The sequence below is a fragment of the Podarcis melisellensis genome, assembly GCF_964234715.1.
Source record: "Podarcis melisellensis genome assembly, chromosome: 15".
Classification (NCBI taxonomy): domain Eukaryota; kingdom Metazoa; phylum Chordata; class Lepidosauria; order Squamata; family Lacertidae; genus Podarcis; species Podarcis melisellensis.
This window is the reverse complement of record NC_138532.1, coordinates 34,442,085-34,460,636: the sequence shown is the minus strand read 5'-3', so window position 1 is coordinate 34,460,636 and position 18,552 is coordinate 34,442,085. Positions and strand designations below refer to the sequence as shown.

General features: G+C 45.9%; 1 protein-coding gene across 10 annotated transcripts in view; it reads right to left on the bottom strand.

Moving 5' to 3' along the window:
* AUTS2 (activator of transcription and developmental regulator AUTS2) overlaps positions 1-18,552 on the bottom strand; it is a 667,021-nt gene that overhangs the window by 412,058 nt on the left and 236,411 nt on the right. For all 10 annotated transcript variants that reach the window (XM_081890188.1, XM_081890193.1, XM_081890191.1 and 7 more), the window contains 2 exons: positions 14,738-14,839; positions 1,835-1,870 (listed from right to left, as the gene is read on the bottom strand). In XM_081890188.1, coding sequence (XP_081746314.1) covers positions 1,835-1,870; positions 14,738-14,839 — 138 coding nt within the window. The remainder of the gene's footprint in view (positions 1-1,834; positions 1,871-14,737; positions 14,840-18,552) is intronic.

Genomic DNA, 18,552 nt, shown 5'->3' with positions numbered 1-18,552 from the left:
CCTTCTTCTACGTATCACCAAAACGGAGGTGACAGCTGATTAAGCCACAAGCTGCTCTGTATGGAGGAGGAAGAAAAGGCACTCTCTTTTTATCCAGTCTCGTCCCAAATGTGGAACATCGACACCCTCGCATGGCATTTTCCTTTCCTCTCACATTGGACATGCCTGCTCTACAGTACTGTTGCAACAGCACTGAAAGGCAGAGGAGTGCAGTGGTTATAGTGCTGGAGTAGAAGACCTAGGCCCTACCCCTCAGCCATGAAGCTCACTGCTTAACTTTGGGTCACTCTCCCTTCTAAAACAAAGTTTTTTAAAAGAGAAAACACTGACAACATCCAATGAACAACAGGAAGCATGCTCCCAAAATCTTTTTACTCCTCTCCCACTTTCAACATCCGCAAATGAGGGGTGGGGTGTGGGTAAAATGGAGGAGAAGCATTTCACAAGAGCCCTAGAAATGGCCTCAGGCGGAGTGCTTGTTTCCTTGGTTTTGTATCGATAGGGAGCAAAACTCTTGCTTTCCGCTACACAGGAGATGAGGTGGATGAGGAGATGCTGCTGGGATCACCTAATCCAGTTCCAAGGGTTTGCATACCCCACCCCCAAAATGTGCACATGTATATATGACAGCAAGGAAAGTTCTAAATATTCCCCTTTGAGAAGACACTGCCAACAACCGACAAAGGTTTCACTGATATACCCACGCTGCTGACATTTTTGAAAAGCGAGACTTCATAATAATATCATTTCACATTTGTATTTTTCAGGACTCCAAGAATACAATAGCCACGTTCTCCAGAACTGAATGCCCAGTGTACCATTTTGGTATATTGTCCCAACACAGACACACACACACACACACACACACACACACACAGCCTGCTGTTGCATTCCACATCTGGTATACATTGTAAACCAAGGCAAAATCACACATTATTTTAAAAATGCATACATTTTTTAAAAAAATAAAAAGAGTGAGTTTGGGGAAAGCTGAGGGAAAACTGACTTAAACCAAAATTCTGTTAAGCATAAAAAACCCCAAAACTACTGCCATCAACACACTTGACAATTATAACTAAAGCATCTTATTTGAGCTTTGGCTAGTACAAAAATAGCAGAGTCAAAACATTATAAAGAGTAATGCAGTTAAACGAAACAAGACCATAAAGAAGCCATCCTTGTGCCCTCAGGAAATTTTGGGGGAAGTGAAATGAATGTCTCGGGTTCCAGCTGGGTCAGGAAGGGCAAGCTGGTTTGAGGGGTAAGCTAGACAATATGCCAGAGATACTCTTGGCAGTAAAACAGGAAGCAAAAAACCACCAACAACAAACAGGTAAGTAGGGGCAGAGCTGGAGACAAAATGGTGCAGAGACACTGGCTGAAAAGTACAGACATTTGGGTAGAGGTATAAGAAAGGTGGTGTGTGGTTCTGAGGGAAAACAGCAAGGAACCTGGGTAGTAGTTGGTCAGGCAATAGAGGGGGCACAGACCCCCCAAAAAGAGTTTGGGAGACTGAATTCACAAGTGTTAGGAAGGTTGCAGCCCTGCTGTTCTACCACCAGGTATCTGCAGGTACTTAAACAGTTGACCAAAATCCATCAGCTTCACATTCCATTCCATTAATTTTATTTCAGTTATGTTGAGCATCGGAGAGGTAAACAAGATCAATCTCAGATACGTAAATACCCCACCCCCACCCCCAGGGTCTCACAGAAGGCTCAATGAAAGAATATGTGGCTATATTTATGGCATTGGTGATTTGACTCAGAATTTGTGTATAGACATCTCCTATGCCTTTCTAAAACATCCATCTAAAAAGTCGAAATCCACTTACGAAGTAGCCTGTTCCCAAGCTGGATGGGGCTGAGCTCTGGAAGAGAAAACAAAATAGATACATCAGAGACCTCTCTCTCCCTCTCTTCTTCTTCTTCTTCTTCTTCTTCTTCTTCTTCTTCTTCTTCTTCTTCTTCTTCTTCTTCTTCTTCTTCTTCTTCAACCTGCATCTTTCATCACCAGCTCTTTTTAAATAAATAAATCAAGTTTCTCATCAACACAACACTGTTTGTCCCTTGTCATCCACTAGTGAAACCAACACACTTCCGTTCCCTTACTCTTTCCTCCACCCCTTTTTTTTACATTTCTCAACAGCTCGCCGACAGTAACGTGCTATTTACTGAAAATCCAGACTCCAGCGGTGGGTGTAATTGCCAATTTATTTGACAGGCAGCTGGGTAATGAATTAATGATGGCATTTCGGCCTATGCTGAGACTAAATAGACACACATCAACCAACCTCCATGACATGCTGGCATCCGATGCCCTGGACTCTAGCTACTTAGCTTTGTGGCAGGGAAGGGGCGGGCAGGAGAGGAGAGCGAGTGGGAGATGGGGGTGGCTGAGAATCCCTAGACGAACAGCATTCAAAGGGAAATGACCCTGTGGGTTTGGATGAATGGATGTCACTTCTTTCTTTATTTTCCCTTGCAACATATGAGTTTGCTTGTCAACTTATTCCCCAACGTTGGCTCAGTTGGGTTTTCCTAGGCTCCATCTGCACATTTAAAGCACTATCACACCACTTTAAACCATCACAGCAGCCCCCCCCCAAGAATCCTGGGAGTTGTAGTTCATTAAGGGTGCCGAGAGTTGTTAGGAGACAATTTGAATCTACCGTGTGAAATCTGTGTGCACAACTTCAACATCTGGGGGGAAAGCTTGAAAATTTAAAATGAGCATGAGTTCTCTGCCTTATTAGAGAAAGACCATCAATGGTCCATTCTGCAGGTGAACTCACAAAATAGGCTTCTGCATATTTGGTTGGGGCTGCACTGTCAATCCCCAGGAGAACAGCAAGAGTCGAAAGCTGTTTTTCTCACTTAAGGTTTTGTTTCGTTTCATTAATGTATTTGTTAAAGTTACAGTGGTACCTCGGTTCTCAGACATAATCCATTCCAGAAGACCGTTCGACTTCTGAAACGTTTGAAAACCAAGGCACAAAGGGCTGGCTGCAAGTTCAGTTGGAAAAATTGGAAAACACACAGTGGAAGCTGTTTGACCTCCGAGGCGCATTCAAAAATGGAAGCACTACTTCTGGGTTTTCAGCATTCGAAAACCGAAACGTTTGGCTTCTGAGACGCTCGAAAACTGAGGTACCACTGTATAGCCTACTTTTTCTCCAAGGGGCTCAAATGGTTCTCCTCCCTCTCCATTTTGCCCTTTCAACAACTCTGTGAGGTGGGGTAGACTAAGAGACAATGACTGGTCCAAGGTCACCCAGTGAGCTTCAAGGCTGAGTGTGGATCGGAACCCCAGTTTCAAAGGTCTTAGTCCAACACTCTAACCACTACATCATGTTGGTGTTTTAGGTCCACAGCTATGGTCAATGAACAATATGAAAAAGCCAATCTTGTTGCTTTAAGTCATTTCCCCCAAAACTTGGGTCTCCAGCTGTTTTGGACTACAGTCCCCATAATCCCTGAACACTGGTCTTGCTAGCTAGGGATGATGGGAGTTGTAGTCCAAAAACAGCTGAAGACTCGAGTTTGGGAAATACTGCTATAAGTCATCATAAATACATTACTAGAATTTAGATGAACTTGTATTACATTTTGTGGCAACAAACACAAGAAACCATTTGTTACAAACTATAATAATACTGCTGTAGCTTATTCTTAATTTTCAACTAGTGAGTTGTTATTGATTTCTTCCCCTTGATGAAGAATTGGTGGCAAGAAAAGTAAACAATTGTTACAGCAGTTCTGTGAACATTTTTGGATGTACTGAGGTTGTGGTACACCTGCAAAAATAAGAGTTAAATGAAAACAGTTGATAATTTTGTCTTAAAAGGCCTGCAGACTACAATCATACCTCAGAAGTTGAACAGAATCCATTCCGAAGTCCATTCGACTTCCAAAACATTCGACTTCCAAAGCGCAGCTTCTGATTGGTTGCAGGAAGCAGCCAATTAGAAAAATCGGATTTTCAGCCAATCGGAAGCCGCGGGAACCTTGTCAGACATTCGGCTTCCGAAAGAACATTCAAAAACTGGAACATTCACTTCTGGTTTTCAATCGTTCGGGAGCTGAAATGCTTGACTCACAATGTGTTCAGGAGCCGAGGTATGACTGTATTTATTATTATTACTATTATTACTATTATTATTACTATTATTACTATTATTATTACTTTTATTACTTTTATTACTATTATTATTACTATTATTATTATTCCCCACCCATCTGGCTACCCACTCTGGGCAGCTTACAGTACATATAAAAACATAGTAAACCCAAAAATATTAAAAATGTCCCAATGCAGATGTTTTCTAAAAGCCAGATAGCTGTTTATTTCCTTGACATCTGATGGAAGGGCATTCCACAGGGAGGGTGCCACTGCCAAGAAGGCCCTATGCCTTGTTCCCTGTAACTTCATTTCTTACAGTGAGGGAACTGCCAGAAGACTAGATAAAATGCCTCCTACATATTTTTGCAGAGAGAGAGAGAAGCAGTAGTGGCAGCTTGGTTGCAATGGTTCACAATAAGGTTTCTCCACATGAATCCCCAGAGATGGCACAAAAAGGCAAGTGGTCCCTCACTAGCATGAATCAGACTTAAGGGGACAGAACATTAGAAGTGGACCATTTCACTGCAACTTGAGATCCCAATTAGCTGCCCTAAGGTGTTAAGAGGATCAGAAAACATTTTGCTATGTGGCGCATAGCGCTTCATCAGTGCAAATATTATTCTATTTGCATTTTAATGAGCAAGTACCTAATTCACACTTCCCAAACCAACACGTGACGTGAAACACAGCTGTCCTTCAAAATGTGCACCTATCCAAATTATGGTACGCCATTTCCCAACCCACAAGGTGTGCAAAAATGCACAGAAATGCACAGATTAGTGAAATTAGCATACACAAAGTGTATTCTATCAGGGGAAACAATATTATTATGTTTATATCCCATCTTTCAAGGTGGCATACACAGTTCTCCCCCTTTCCTGTTTTATCTTCACAACAAACCAGTAAGGTTGGTTAGGCTGACAGAGCGTAACTGGCCTAAGGTCGCTCAATGAGTATCCTGGCTCAATGAGAATTTCAGCCTGGGCCTCCCTGGTCCTAGCCTGATGCTAAAACCCCCATACCACGCTGGCTCCCAGTTACTTGAAAAAGTGTGTCTATTAGTCACACACACAAAAAATGTATATTGGGAGAAATTCACTCTAACATGCTCACAAATTTTCATGACAGTTGTTTTCAGCTGTTTAGTGTGAACTTCTCTTAACATGTACATTTTTTGTATGTAGCCTTTGACTAATACGTTGCATCTTTCTATGTTTTTTTTCCTAATGTATGTATTTTGAGGCACACTTTCATCTTAACATGCGCCTCTTTTTTCACACATCATTTGCCTGGAAAACGGCGTTGCAAAAATTCAGAGAAGCTTCGGTTTTGTATGATAATCGTGTTTTGGTTTGTGGGTGAATTGGGGCGTTTCTCATCCGACCATAAACAAAACAACTCCCCCCCCCCCACACACACACACGATGGTTGATTCAGGCACCCACAAGCAGAACAGGAAACACAGATCTTAGAAAGGCTTTGAGTCCGCAAATAACATCCAACCAGACGAATTTCAATAGGCTTTCGGCTATTGTGCTGTTTTAAAGTGAGGAGTGTTTTGGCCCTGGGATGCAAAAGAAGCAGCTCTCCTGTATTCAGCAGCTCATCAAGAACCCATAGAAATTACACCCTTCAGGTCTTAGTGGGCCTGCTGTACCACTTTTGCATATATATTGTGAATTACGAGAGGGATCAGGTTGGGGAAGCAACTTGCGCTGCTCCTGTTTGTTCTGGCCATTGTTTATGCAGGTCTGACAGAATGAAGGAACAGTGGGTATCATTTCAATTTCTGATGTCAACATCAAATTACTTATTTAATTTCATGCCTGGCGAAGCATTGTATAGCTACATGCAGAAGCCTTTCACTTCATTTGTTATGCTGTGTTTTCGCAGCCATTGGTTTGCCTTCCAACTGACAGCTTTAATTACGACATGAATTTGATTGCACTGCCGAGGAATTAACATAATGCAACAAAGCATTTGAGCGCCCGGCCTCGGATACGCACATACCCAAACACAAAACAAGCACATCGGAAGAAAACAGGGGCGACATGCGGAGCTTCCCCCTCGCAGCCTCGCATGTGCATTGTGAGCTGGCTGTCATACAGCAGACTGGGCGGACTTGGTGGTAGAAGTATTTGGTGGAGCTCCGAGACACACTACTTTTATTACACTTGTGGCCAGTGCAATTTTGCAAGGAAAATAGGTGCCGGTACTCATCACGAGGTTGTTATAGTAAGTCGCCGGGCGACTTGGGGCAGCCCTGAACAGATACCAGTTTGACAACAGCCACATTCATCGCCCGTGGAGGTGCAAAAACTACGGCAAGGTGTCTCCCTAGCTGGTTTGGAGGTCTCCCCTGGTTTTGGTGCAGGTCAAATACATGTGTCTGGCCTCCCTTGTTCTCTTAGATCAGGCAGTTGGCTCAGGCAGCTTGGAAGGGTCCTCATGCGAACGTACGTGTGTGCGTGCAATGGTAGAGGCCTGTCTGGAAAGCTTAAAACCTGCTGCTGATACATGGGAGACGGATTGAAGAAAAGCAAATACGAATTGGCCCCACCCCGTAGCTTGACCAATTGCGGCTCAGAGAGGCTAGAGCTAGGTGGAGTCATAGATCTTTTTTAAAAAGTGTAGACTTGCACAAGCTGGCCAGCTTCCATTTTGACTTGAAATTTGGGGCCTCTCAGAAGTATGTAAAATATGTAAAGCTGTTAGGAAGAGTGCCAGCCCATAATGGAGCCCACCTGAGAGGTGAGTTCTGGCATGCTGTGGCTGAAAAAAAGCACTGCTTGCAGCCATCATTTGCCTATGGCAGAAGCAGCCAACATGACACCTTCAAAATGTTCCGGGACCACAATCCCCATCATTTCTCACCATTGGCCATGCTGGCTGGGACTGATGAGAGTTGGAATCCCACAACATCTGGAGGAGCACAGCTTCCCCTGCTACCTGATACACTTACCTGAAGGTGTCAGGAGTGAAACAGGAATTTCCCCAGGTGTTGCTGTACTACAATTCCCATCATCCCTCACCATCTCTGTGCTGGCTGGGGCCGACAGGCATTGGATCCTAACAACGTCTGGAGAGTACCATGTTTGCTACCCTAGTGCTATGTGTCAAGTGCATGTTTTACATGGAGTAGGTCGTCAGTCCCTTGCATCTCTAGTTTGAAGGGCCTACTCTGTGTAGAGAAGGGATGGAGGAGAGCCTCCAGCCTGCAGACCCAATTAGACCTGGCCAAGGCTCCCTATTTGGCCTGTGAGACCATTTCCCCACCCATGCTGCCATGTATTTGACATTAAGTACGGGGCAGGTGAAAGCTGGACCATAAAGTGGACATTCAGTATGGGGACATTAAAAAAACTGGACATTAAGTATGGGGCAAGTGAAAGCTGGACCATAAAGAAGGCTGATCGCCGAAGAATTGATGCTTTTGAATTATGGTGCTGGAGGAGACTCTTGAGAATCCATGGACTGCAAGAAGATCAAACCTATCCATTCTTAAGGAAATCAGCCCTGAGTGCTCACTGGGAGGACAGATCCTGAAGCTGGGGCTCCAATACTTTGGCCACCTCATGAGAAGAGAAGACTCTCTGGAAAAGACCCTGATGTTGGGAAAGATGGAGGGCACAAGGAGAAGGGGACGACAGAGGACGAGATGGTTGGATAGTGTTCTTGAAGCTACCAGCATGAGTTTGACCAAACTGCGGGAGGCAGTGGAAGACAGGAGTGCCTGGCTTGCTCTGGTCCATGGGGTCACAAAGAGTTGGACACGACTAAACAACTAAACAACAACATGGGGCAGGTAGAGATAGAGATGGATCAACTGTGAAATCATGTTCCCAAGGGGAACGGGACACACGGTCAATGCCTGCAGGAAGTGGGCATGGAGTTACAGCTCAACAACTGATCAGTGGGGGCTTCAAGCAACATATGAATGTACACATCCAGCAGATAATAAATGCATCCCAACAGTGCTATTGTGGACTCAACGATAGCCCTAGTGAGCTGTGTAGAGGCAGAAAAGATTTAAGGATCACATGTCCTGGCACCACCCTTTATGTCCATCCACACCCCCTCCACTCTTGGCCTCCATTCATTCAGTGGGGAGGTCAGTTCTTCAGCCAGTTGTGCCTTCAAGCTTCCCCACATTCACGTTGGCAAGACAGCTTCAAATGACATTTGGCTAACCTCCCTTCTGACCTTCATGCGGAAATGATGGCCGTTGGGATTGGAGGAGTTGGAACCAGTGCATGGGGGGATATTGGGGCAGAGCCAGCGCACACAGGGGCATGCACACAACCTCACACCCACCAAATAATTCATGCCCTCACACATTTGCTTGAACACCAGGCTAAAATGGCACAATCAGCAGGTTCACCTATTGTTGTTGTTGTTGTTGTTTTTGGTTTGCTTCTATACAGCAAGCACAGCCACTCCTATGCTCAAAGTGTGGACTAGATGGTTCTGAAATGAAATCAACAAGCCACATCTGCTCAGCCTCCACCCAATTTCAGGCAAATCATACTGCTAAAATCAGTCACTAAGGGGCTGATATGCACGGTTAAGGATCAGGCCCCCTCTGCCTCCTCTGTAGTTCAGGGGACACCTTTTCCCCCTTGCAGCTAATTTTATTTTTTTGCCTTCTGTTCTATGGAACATGTGTATTTGTGTGTGCTTGTGCTACCTATTCCACTCCTTTTGTGGTGGAATGTCATAAACTATGAATAATCACCAAAATGGAAGCACACTGCCAATATAGGCCAATAGTCCAATCTTTGACAACACTCCTGCCCCCTTTCACCACATAATCCCTAACATTGTTTGCTTTTCTGACAGTGGCTGTACATTAAGCTAATGTTTCCATGGAGCGATTTCCACTAATTCACAGATCTCTTCCACGATTGGTAACAAGAGCCAAACACAGAGCCCTTGGTGTTGCCCTCATTTAATTGTTTACTTTCTTCTCTCTCTGTCTCCCAATGCCCAATTTGCTGTGGCATTTTCTATATTTCATTAGCTCTAAACGCAATTTCCAATGCTCCATTAGCAAATTCCCTTAATGCCCTAGAATATTCTAGAACCGATGTGTGGAGATGAGAGTCTATAAATAAATAAAAAAAGGAGGGGGGAGGAAGGAAGGGAGAGAGAGGGAAAGAGAGAGGGAGAGGGAGAGGGAGAGAGAGAGACTCAAAAATGTGCTAAATGCGTGAAAATATGAGCAAGTGACAGTGGGAGAGGAAGAGAACGTTGGGCTGACTCAAATTCCAGGTTGAGGAAAAACAGAAGGAGCAGCCATCTTGCCTTAGAGCAAAATCTCAGCTGAGCGAATTCTACTGCAGGCGAGATTTTGATGAGATGAAATTGGCGACAGCGCTCTGCTTTACATAAGGAAGGGGAGGGCTGACAGCTCCGGCGTCTCTGAAGCCCTGAGGGCAGCCTTATCCAGAGAGCAGAAAACAAGTTGTCATCCTCTCCGCCACCCAAAGCCAACAGAAGCAGAGATACAGCAAGAGGGGAGTGGGCAGGAAGGTTTAGGGGACTCAACATGGATTCATCACCATGGTGTCAAGTGCTGTTGGCTAATTAATTGCCCTTAATCTACCAGAGGGCAAGTTTTCTGTTCATTAATTTATTTCAGAGATGTGCTCTCTCTCTCTTTCTCTCTCTCTCTCTGACTGAATTACAGGCGAGGGGATGGGGGGTGGAGATAAAATCTATATTTGATCAGAACCATGACCCATCTAAGGCTTGCTCTGAGAGACATCTCGGAGAATGCAGTCGGAGTTCCTCCACTGTGTTTGTGCCTTTTTCGCAGCCTGTGCCTCCCTTAACACAAGGATGCTTGTTTGGAAGCCATTATTCTGCCGATCCTCATCTTCACCCACTTAGGAAGATTGACTTTGCCTCTACAGCTGTCGCCAATCAATGGTGGAAACACAGCCACAGTCTTTGCCAGCTCGTGAGATTTTCAGCCAACTGGGTATTTACTGTTAGAATTGCTTCTTCTTACTCTACCTGGGTTTCTTATTGCAACCTAAGTTTCTTAGTCTGGGTGTCATGGGCCAGGAGTTAGCTTGACCTGATGAACAGCAACCTGAAGGGGGAGAAGTGAATCCATCAGTCTTCGCAGAGGAGAAGGCACTGATGAGAACCAGATGGCTCTGGCTGTCTTAAAATAGAGCTCTCAGCAGCAGTCAGATGCTGGAAACAACACCTGCAGTTCTTGGCCCTACCTTGCTGCTTCCTGGTCTCCATCTGGATTCTCTGACTTCTGGACTGGAGCCCTGGCTCTGTGACCATCTGGAATCCCTGACCTCTGGACTGTCTGACTTTTTATGTGGATTCTGCTCTCAGGCAAGAGTTCCTCGGGAACTTAGCTAGTCCCTGCTTGCTCGGCAACGGGACTCGGATGGGGCTATGTCACTGGGTCATCAACCACAAGAACAAAGGTTGCAACCTGACTCTCCCAGGAAGAACATCAGGGCAAAGTGACCTCAGCTATTGACTAGAGAAGGAGTGGCTGTAGAGAGCTTGGAAGAATACCTGACTCAAACTGACCTTTGCTCTCAGACTGCTGGTGTGCGGGGAAGCCAACGCCGACCTCTGCCACTAGTGAGAGGAACAAGATCGCCTGGGTTGGCTGAAGCTCCTCTCTTCAAACAAGGCCACCCACAATGGAAGACAGCTGTGGGGGACTTTTGGCCCACCAGAGGTTGCTGAACCAACAGCCAAGGCTTCCTCCAAGAATCCTGGGAAGCGTAGTTTGTTTATAATGCTGAAAGTTGCTAGGAGCCTCCCCATTCCCTTCACAGAGCTACAATTCACCGAATTGTGTTTAACCATCAATCAATTGATGGTTTAATCGTCAACCCCCATCACTTAGAACTCTGAAAACTCTAGCTCTGTGAGGGCAGTAGGGGTCTCCAAACAATTCTCAGTACCCTAAACAAACTACACTTCTCATGATTCTATAGGGAAGAAATGGTCATTTAAAGTGTTATAATAGTGATTTAAGTGTATGGTATGAATGTGGCCCAAATCTGGCAGCCATATAAAGGATCATAAGTGTTCCTTCATCCCTCAAAGGCAAACAATCCCTCTCCCAAATAACTCTCAATGAACAAATACTACTATTTGCGTATTCTTTAGCAAAATTCCCATCTCCCCTTTTTATTAGGAGTCAACTGGTGAGCCATCTCTCATCCCAGGAAGGCTCACCAAACAGAAACAATTTCCAAATCCCGGCTGAAGACGGGATTTTTGTTGTTGCTGCAGCAAGTTGGAAAGCTCACAAAATGTTGCTAAGAAATGCAGACAATATTTCTTCATTTGATTGAGCTGGAGGAAAATGTAGAAGACTATTTACTTTTCATAACGAAAAGAATCTGACAAAAAGGCTGGAGGCCACCACAAGTTTGGCTAGCAAGATATTTATCTCCTCGCATGCTTGTTATGTCTCTCAGTCAAAGTCACCAGCAAGCTGGAGATTGTGAGGCTTCGGAGGAAAAGCATGCTTAAATTACTGCTATGTTAGCAAAGTGTGTGAAGGATTATTATTAGCGGAGATGGTGCCAAGCTTTTTTGACAGATCAGGCCTTTCCTTGGTGGGGATGGATTACAATTACCCACACCCCATTTATCCCAGGGCTGTCAGTTCTTGTGATTTTAACAAAAGTCTCCAGAACTTAGGTATTTCCAAAGCTCCGGCTGCTGAGATGAACGCCAAGCCAAAACCACTCAAGTCCCAAACTTTTGTTTTCAGTTTTGTCTGAAAAACGATCCACTTTCTCAGCTTATCTTTGGTACCTCTCATGAAATATTTCTTTATTTAGAAAAAAATATATGGTTTGGTCCACATGGCTGTTTCTATGTCCTCATACATAGGAATGCCAGTTGGCTGCAATCTTATTGGCTCAAAATGGAATTACAACCTCTTGGCCAATGACTAGGATTAGGTGACCCCAAACCAGGGGAAAGAAAAGTCCAACTGAGCTGTTATTTTTTGCTGTTAAGTGTTCATCTGTGTGGTATCATAGCATACACATGTGAGCTAAGGCATCATGAGGAAGAACTTCCTGAAAGTAAGAGCTGTTCACCTTTAGAAGAGAGCCAGTGTGGTGTAGTGGTTAAGAGCGGTGGACTCGTAATCTGGGGAACCGGGTTCGCATCCCCGCTCCTCCACATGCAGCTGCTGGGTGACCTTGGGCTAGTCACACTTCTCTGAAGTCTGTCAGCCTCACTCATCTCACAGAGTTTTTGTTGTGGGGGAGGAAGGGAAAGTAGAATGTTAGCCGCTTTGAGACTCCTTAAAGGGAGTGAAAGGCAGGATATCAAATCCAAACTACTACTACTACTACCACCACCGCCACCACTACTTCGTCTTCCCCTCCTCCTCCTCCTCCTCCTCCTCCTCCTCCTTCTTCTTCTTCGGTTTTCAAGCAGAGGTTGGATGGCCATCTGTCAGGGTTTCTTTAGCTGTGATTCCTGTATTCTAAACTCTGCAATTCTAGGATTTCTGTGAAATGTGCCAGTTTTATTGTGGTTGGTAGTGGTTGGTGCCCATTGGGTCTGGTAGGGAGCAGGGCAAGGAGGCTACTGAGGAAATGACAGGCAGTCAGCTGATTCTAGTTTTGTCCCCATCCTCCTCCAGCCAGGGCCACCCTCTAGACTAGAAGTAAGGAAGAAGGCAGGGCAGGTGGTAGCCAGCTAAGAGCAGACTGAGGCTCTTAAGGCAATGCCCTCATGGAACAGCCTTCACTGTTTGCAGTGCCTAAACCAGTGAAGAAAAGCCTTATAGAACAGAACCAAGGTTTATCTAGTTGAGGGCCTCATTTGCTGCTGGGCAATTTCTTGGGGGCCACATGCTATGGTGGAGGCCAACAAAAAATGCTATTATACAGTCGCAAACCTGGTAAAATACATCAAAATAATAGAATTTCGAACATACGGAGAGTTAAAATATGTGGAACTTGGCTTATATAAAAGGCAGAAACAATCCAATTTTAGGGTGTGTTGAATTTTTCACCTTTCAAATTCCAAAAATGAGGGGTTGCCAAAAAGTTTTAACATGGGATTCAAAAGATATTTTGGCTACATTGATGCAATTTAGTTTTGATTGGAAAGTAATGTGTGTGTGAAATTGCATAGAAATAATTAATAATGCTTGCCAAGTATTTACAGTTGTATTATACATTAATATTTTCAGACTGCTGTGATTAAATGGGTATATAAGGGGTGAGACAATATTTCAGGTTTCCTGGTCCCAAGATGTACAGTCATACCTCGGGTTGAATGTGCTTCAGGATGAGCACGTTCGAGTTGCATTCTGTGGCAACCCGGAAGTAATGGAGCGCGTTACTTCCAGGTTTCGCCACTTGCGCATGTGCAGACACTCAAAATGATGTCACGCGCATGCGCAGAAGTGACGAAAAGTGACGTGCACGTTCACAGACATACCATCACTATTTACGTTTGCTTCTAGATGTGAATGGGGCTCCGGAACGGATCCCGTTCGCATCTAGAGGTACCACTGTATAACAAAATGGCTGGTTTGCATGTTTGAAAGAGGAACAATGAGAATTTAAGCCACTGTACACATGTAAAGCAATGATTCAACATGGAGAAAACTTGAAATGGCAAACAACGTAAACTTAAGAAAGTCACACATCTGCTCACAGTATCAACCGGTCAATACCTATCTTCAGAAGCAAGCGCCAACGACTGCAGCTTTAGGTCTGGAGCCCCCAGAATTCTGAAGCCAATGCTGCTTCAGCCGCTAATTTGTGTAAATGTTCAGAGGATGAATCAGAGGCCAAGTCAACAATCTTTAGTAAACACAGATGCTCTTAGCTCGTCTACTTTCTATACTAGAAGCAGTAGTCACAGAAACGAAACAGGGGTAGCTGGTGCCCATCAGAGCTGGCAGGGTGGAAGGCAGGGAGCCCAACAGTAGGTGGTGCTAAGGCCAATGAGAGGCAGAGACAACTAATGCTAGTTTTGACCCCATCTACTCTCTACAAGAGTGACACTGAGGTAAGCATTAGGAAGCTGAAAGGCAGTTTTACCACCTGGCTGTAAGTAAGGAGGCTGGAGAGGGTGCTGGCTGAAGGCAGACATTGGTTGGTGGGGCAGTGCCCCATAATATCGCAATCTTCACTGAAATGGCCTCGGCCCAGTATACCTGAAGGAGCATCTCCACCCCCATCGTTCAGCCCAGACACTGAGGTCCAGCTCTGAGGCCCTTCTGGCGGTTCCCTCAATGTGAGAAGTGAAGTTACAGAGAACCAGGCAGAGGGCCTTTTCAGTAGTGGCACCCACCCTGTGGAACGCCCTCCCACCAGATGTCAAGGAAATGAACAACTACCTGACTTTTAGAAAACATCTGAAGGCAGCCCTGTGTAGGCAATTTTTTATGTTTGATGTTTTATAGCTTTTAAAATTATTATTATTATTATTATTATTATTATTATTATTATTATTATTATGTTGGGAGCCGCCCAGAGTGGCTGGGGAAACCCAGCTAGATGGGCAGGGTATAAATAATACATTATTGTTGTTGTTATTATTATTATTATTATTAACAAGGTGGTACCCAAAAATAAGTTGCACTTACGTCGCTAAGTCTCTCTCGGGAGCTGCTCCGATGGAACCCTTTCGACTCTCCACTCGCACTTTCGCTGTCACTGTCCCGGCAGCTGTTCTGGCCTGGCTTGAGCTGTGGAACAAGAGAGAAATCAAAGTTTGCATCTCGTCTCAGGATCTCACTTTGAAGGCATCAAGCCAGGTGTGGAAATTGCACAAAGTCAAATGGGCAAAGGCAGCCATCCAGGCTTGTGTGACCGAACACACAAAGCTACCTTTCCCCCTATAGCCTGCTTCCTTCCTCCTTCCACACACGTGCAACATGCTGGAATTGTGGTCCATGTCCTGCCACCAGCATCACCAAGTGATGGACACCACCTTGGGTGTCTCTAAAAGAGGACTAGGCATGATTCATGGAGGATAAAGCTATACAATCAGGACAGACAAAAGGAAGCACTACTTCACACAGCATATAGTGAAACTATGACGTTTGCTGCCACAAGATGTCGTAGTGTCCAGCAAACTGAGTGGCTCTAAAAGAGGATTAGATAAATTCACAGAGGTTAAGACTCACAGTGGCTACATTCCCCCTCCACTGTCGGAAGCAGTATGCTACTGAACACCAGCTGCTGAAAATCACAAGTGAGGAGAGGGTTGTTGAACTTGGGTCCTTCTTGCAGACTTCCCATAGGGGCATCTGTTGGGCCACTGTGCAAGCAGTTTGAGCCTGGCTGAGAAAGGCCCTTTTTATGTTTGTATAGCTGATGATGGTCAGTACCTGGCTCCTGTTCCACGTTTAATTATTGGCTAAGTGCTGACACAAATAAGGGAATCCTGCCTGTGCCAGCTCTTGCACATCTTAACCGAGTCACCACATGGGGTATCTCATTGTGGAACTGCAGTCTCTTCACAACTACCAACCCCTAGATAACAGTCTTACAGTATAAATAGAAGCATTTATGAGAGAGCAAATAAATGCAATATAGTTTGGACAGAACCAACCCAAGATGGCACCCTTTTCCTTCTCCCCCTTCAACAACAACAATGGAAGTGGCCCAGGGAAGCCCTGGTACGCTGAAGGCAGTGGGGGGGGGAGCAAGTTGTAGCAGCAACAACCTGGCTCTTTCCAGGCAACGGTGAACGGTGCACTCCTCAGGGTCTTCAGAGCTATGCAGAGAAGCAGAGGAGGAGGAGGTGAGCCTCCGCAGGTGGACAGCTGTTGAGGTTCCTCAGATGTGGCATCCTCCACAACTGTCCCCAGCCTGACACCTGAGGCAACTGTCTCAGTAACAGCGGTGAGTGGGATGGCCCTAAGTTTGAAACTTTATTTTTAAAAAAGAGTGGAAAGGAACCCTCAGTAGCTGTGCTGGTCCTGTGGGTTAACCAAGAGGTGAAGTCCGAGTCCAGTCTGAGGTTGAGGTTTCAATATGGAGGTAGTCCGTCAAAGCTGAAGCTGAGTGCAGGGCAGGGAGTCGGGTGAGGTCAGAAGCTCCAGCAGGAAAGCAGGACAGGGTTCAGGCAGGAACTGGCTGCAAACAATGTTGCTCCCACAACTTGGGTCTGGGGCTGGCTGGCTTTTATCTGCCCTGAGGCATAGGGTGGCCCTAACCCACAGGTGACTCGCCTCTCCTAGCCTGGAGGCAAGCACTCCTCCTGCAGGAACTTAGTTCCCTCCACCTCTCTAACCTAAGCCTCTGCAGCTCAGGAGAGGCTGGAGGGTAACCAGACCCAGAGGCAACCTCAGCTTCTTCTGATGGGGCTGAGAGTGGAGCACCTGCAGGCAATGAGTCCACCATCACCTCAGGAGCCATAGCAGAGTCAGCTGGTGCCTGCACCTGAGGATCCAGCACAAGTGAGGACCCTCCAGGCTCAGGGCCCAGCCCCGGCTCAGCTGGTTCTGGAGGTGGGGACTCCTGTGCAGGCTGGGATTCCTCAGGTTCAGCATCCGAATCTGAATCCCAGGCCATCACAGTAGCCAGGCACTGGGAAAAGAAAATAGAGATAGACATTCATTGTAGCAGGTCTCCTTTCTGGGTTTGTTTTGCTCTCTGCACCATTCACTTTGCTCCTCCTAAGTCCTGGGCTTAGATGCCTCAGTCCTCCAGCTTCCATGAAAATTGCATTGAGAAAAAATGGACACCTGCTGAGATTCACTTGTTTCCCTCTAACCAGCTGGAACTACCACCCAGGGGAAGGAAATAAAAAAAGAGCCTGGCTGAGCACTGACTAATAGCTGAAAGTTGTGTGGAGAATATCCCCAGCCTCTGCTGAGCCTCGGGGTGACAGGCGTTTTGTTAGGTCTTTGGCAGAAAGCAACACAAACAATGATCAAACATTTCCTCGCTCGGTGTTAAAGCCGGTTGACAATCTAACAAGATCAGATCCCCAATGGCAGATGGACCCATTGACCAAGCAGCCAAGTGAAAAACAAACAAAGCACCAGGGGAAACAAACAAGCCACTAGCCTGGATACTATTGATTTGATTAGCATTGGTCTGGTCCTGTCAGGCTCCCATCACTAAAACCCAATGACAGCATCTCTTACTTGTAAGAAATAAGAGCTCTTTATTGAGGCTGTTCATGGTGCAGGCTCAGCAGCAAGTGGGAAGCGAAGAAGTCCAGATTCCAAGGTACCCAGGTAAGGCAGAAAGTTTGTAACCAAATGGAACGTACGGAGATGTCATAAAATCATAAGACTGTAGAACTGGAAGGGACCTCAAGGGCCATCTATTTCGACCCCCTGCAATGTACTAATCATACCTAAAGAATACCTGGCAGATGTCCATTTAAGCTCTCTATGAAAACCTCCAATGAGTCCCTTCAACTGTTGAATAGCTCTTACCGTCAGAAGGTTCCCAACAGTTGGTATGCCCCTCTTGCCAAGCATTTAAAAACAAGATAGGATGAGCTCACTCATGGGACTCTTGCCACCCTATGGTTGGATCAAATCAATCCAAAGGTTAAGGATCTTTTAGTATCCAGCGAACACACCAGCCTGTAATTGCCTCCAGGTAAGGTATGGGACGTGGGTGGCACTGTGGATTAAACCACAAAGCCTAGGACTTGCCGATCAGAAGGTCGGCAGTTCGAATCCCCACAACAGGGTGAGCTCCTGTTGCTCAGACCCAGCTCCTGCAAACCTAGCAGTTCAGAAGCACGTCAAAGTGCAAGTAGATAAATAGGTACCACTCCGACAGGAAGGTAAACAGTGTTTCTGTGTGCTGCTCTGGTTCGCCAGAAGCGGCTTAGTCATGCTGGCCACATGATTTGGAAGCTGTACGCTGGCTCCTTCAGCCAATAAATCGAGATGAGCGCTGCAACCCCAGAGTCGGCCATGACTGGACCTAATGGTCAGGGGTCCCTTTGCCTTTGACCGTTAGGTCCAGTCATGTCCGACTCTGGTGTTGCACTGCTCATCTCGCTCTATAGGCCGAGGTAGCCAGCATTTGTCCGCAGACAGCTTCCAGGTCATGTGGCCAGCATGATTAAGCCGCTTCTGGAGAAACCAGAGCAGCGCATGGAAACACCGTTTACCTTCCTGCCGGAGCGGTACCTATTTATCTACTTGCACTTTAATGTCCTTTCAAACTGCTAGGTGAGCAGGAGCTGGGACTGAACAACGGGAGCTCACTCCATCTTGGGGATTCGAACAGCCGACCTTCTGATCAGCAAGCCCTAGGCTCAGTGGTTTAGACCACAGCACCACCCGCGTCTCAATTGCCTCCAGAGAGCAAATCTATGTGTTCCTAGTTTCTTGCCCAGCAGTGTCATGAGCCCCACAGCATGGTCAGGCTTTGCTTGTGATGGCAGGAACTGATGCAGGATGAGGCAGAAAGAGAGGAGGGG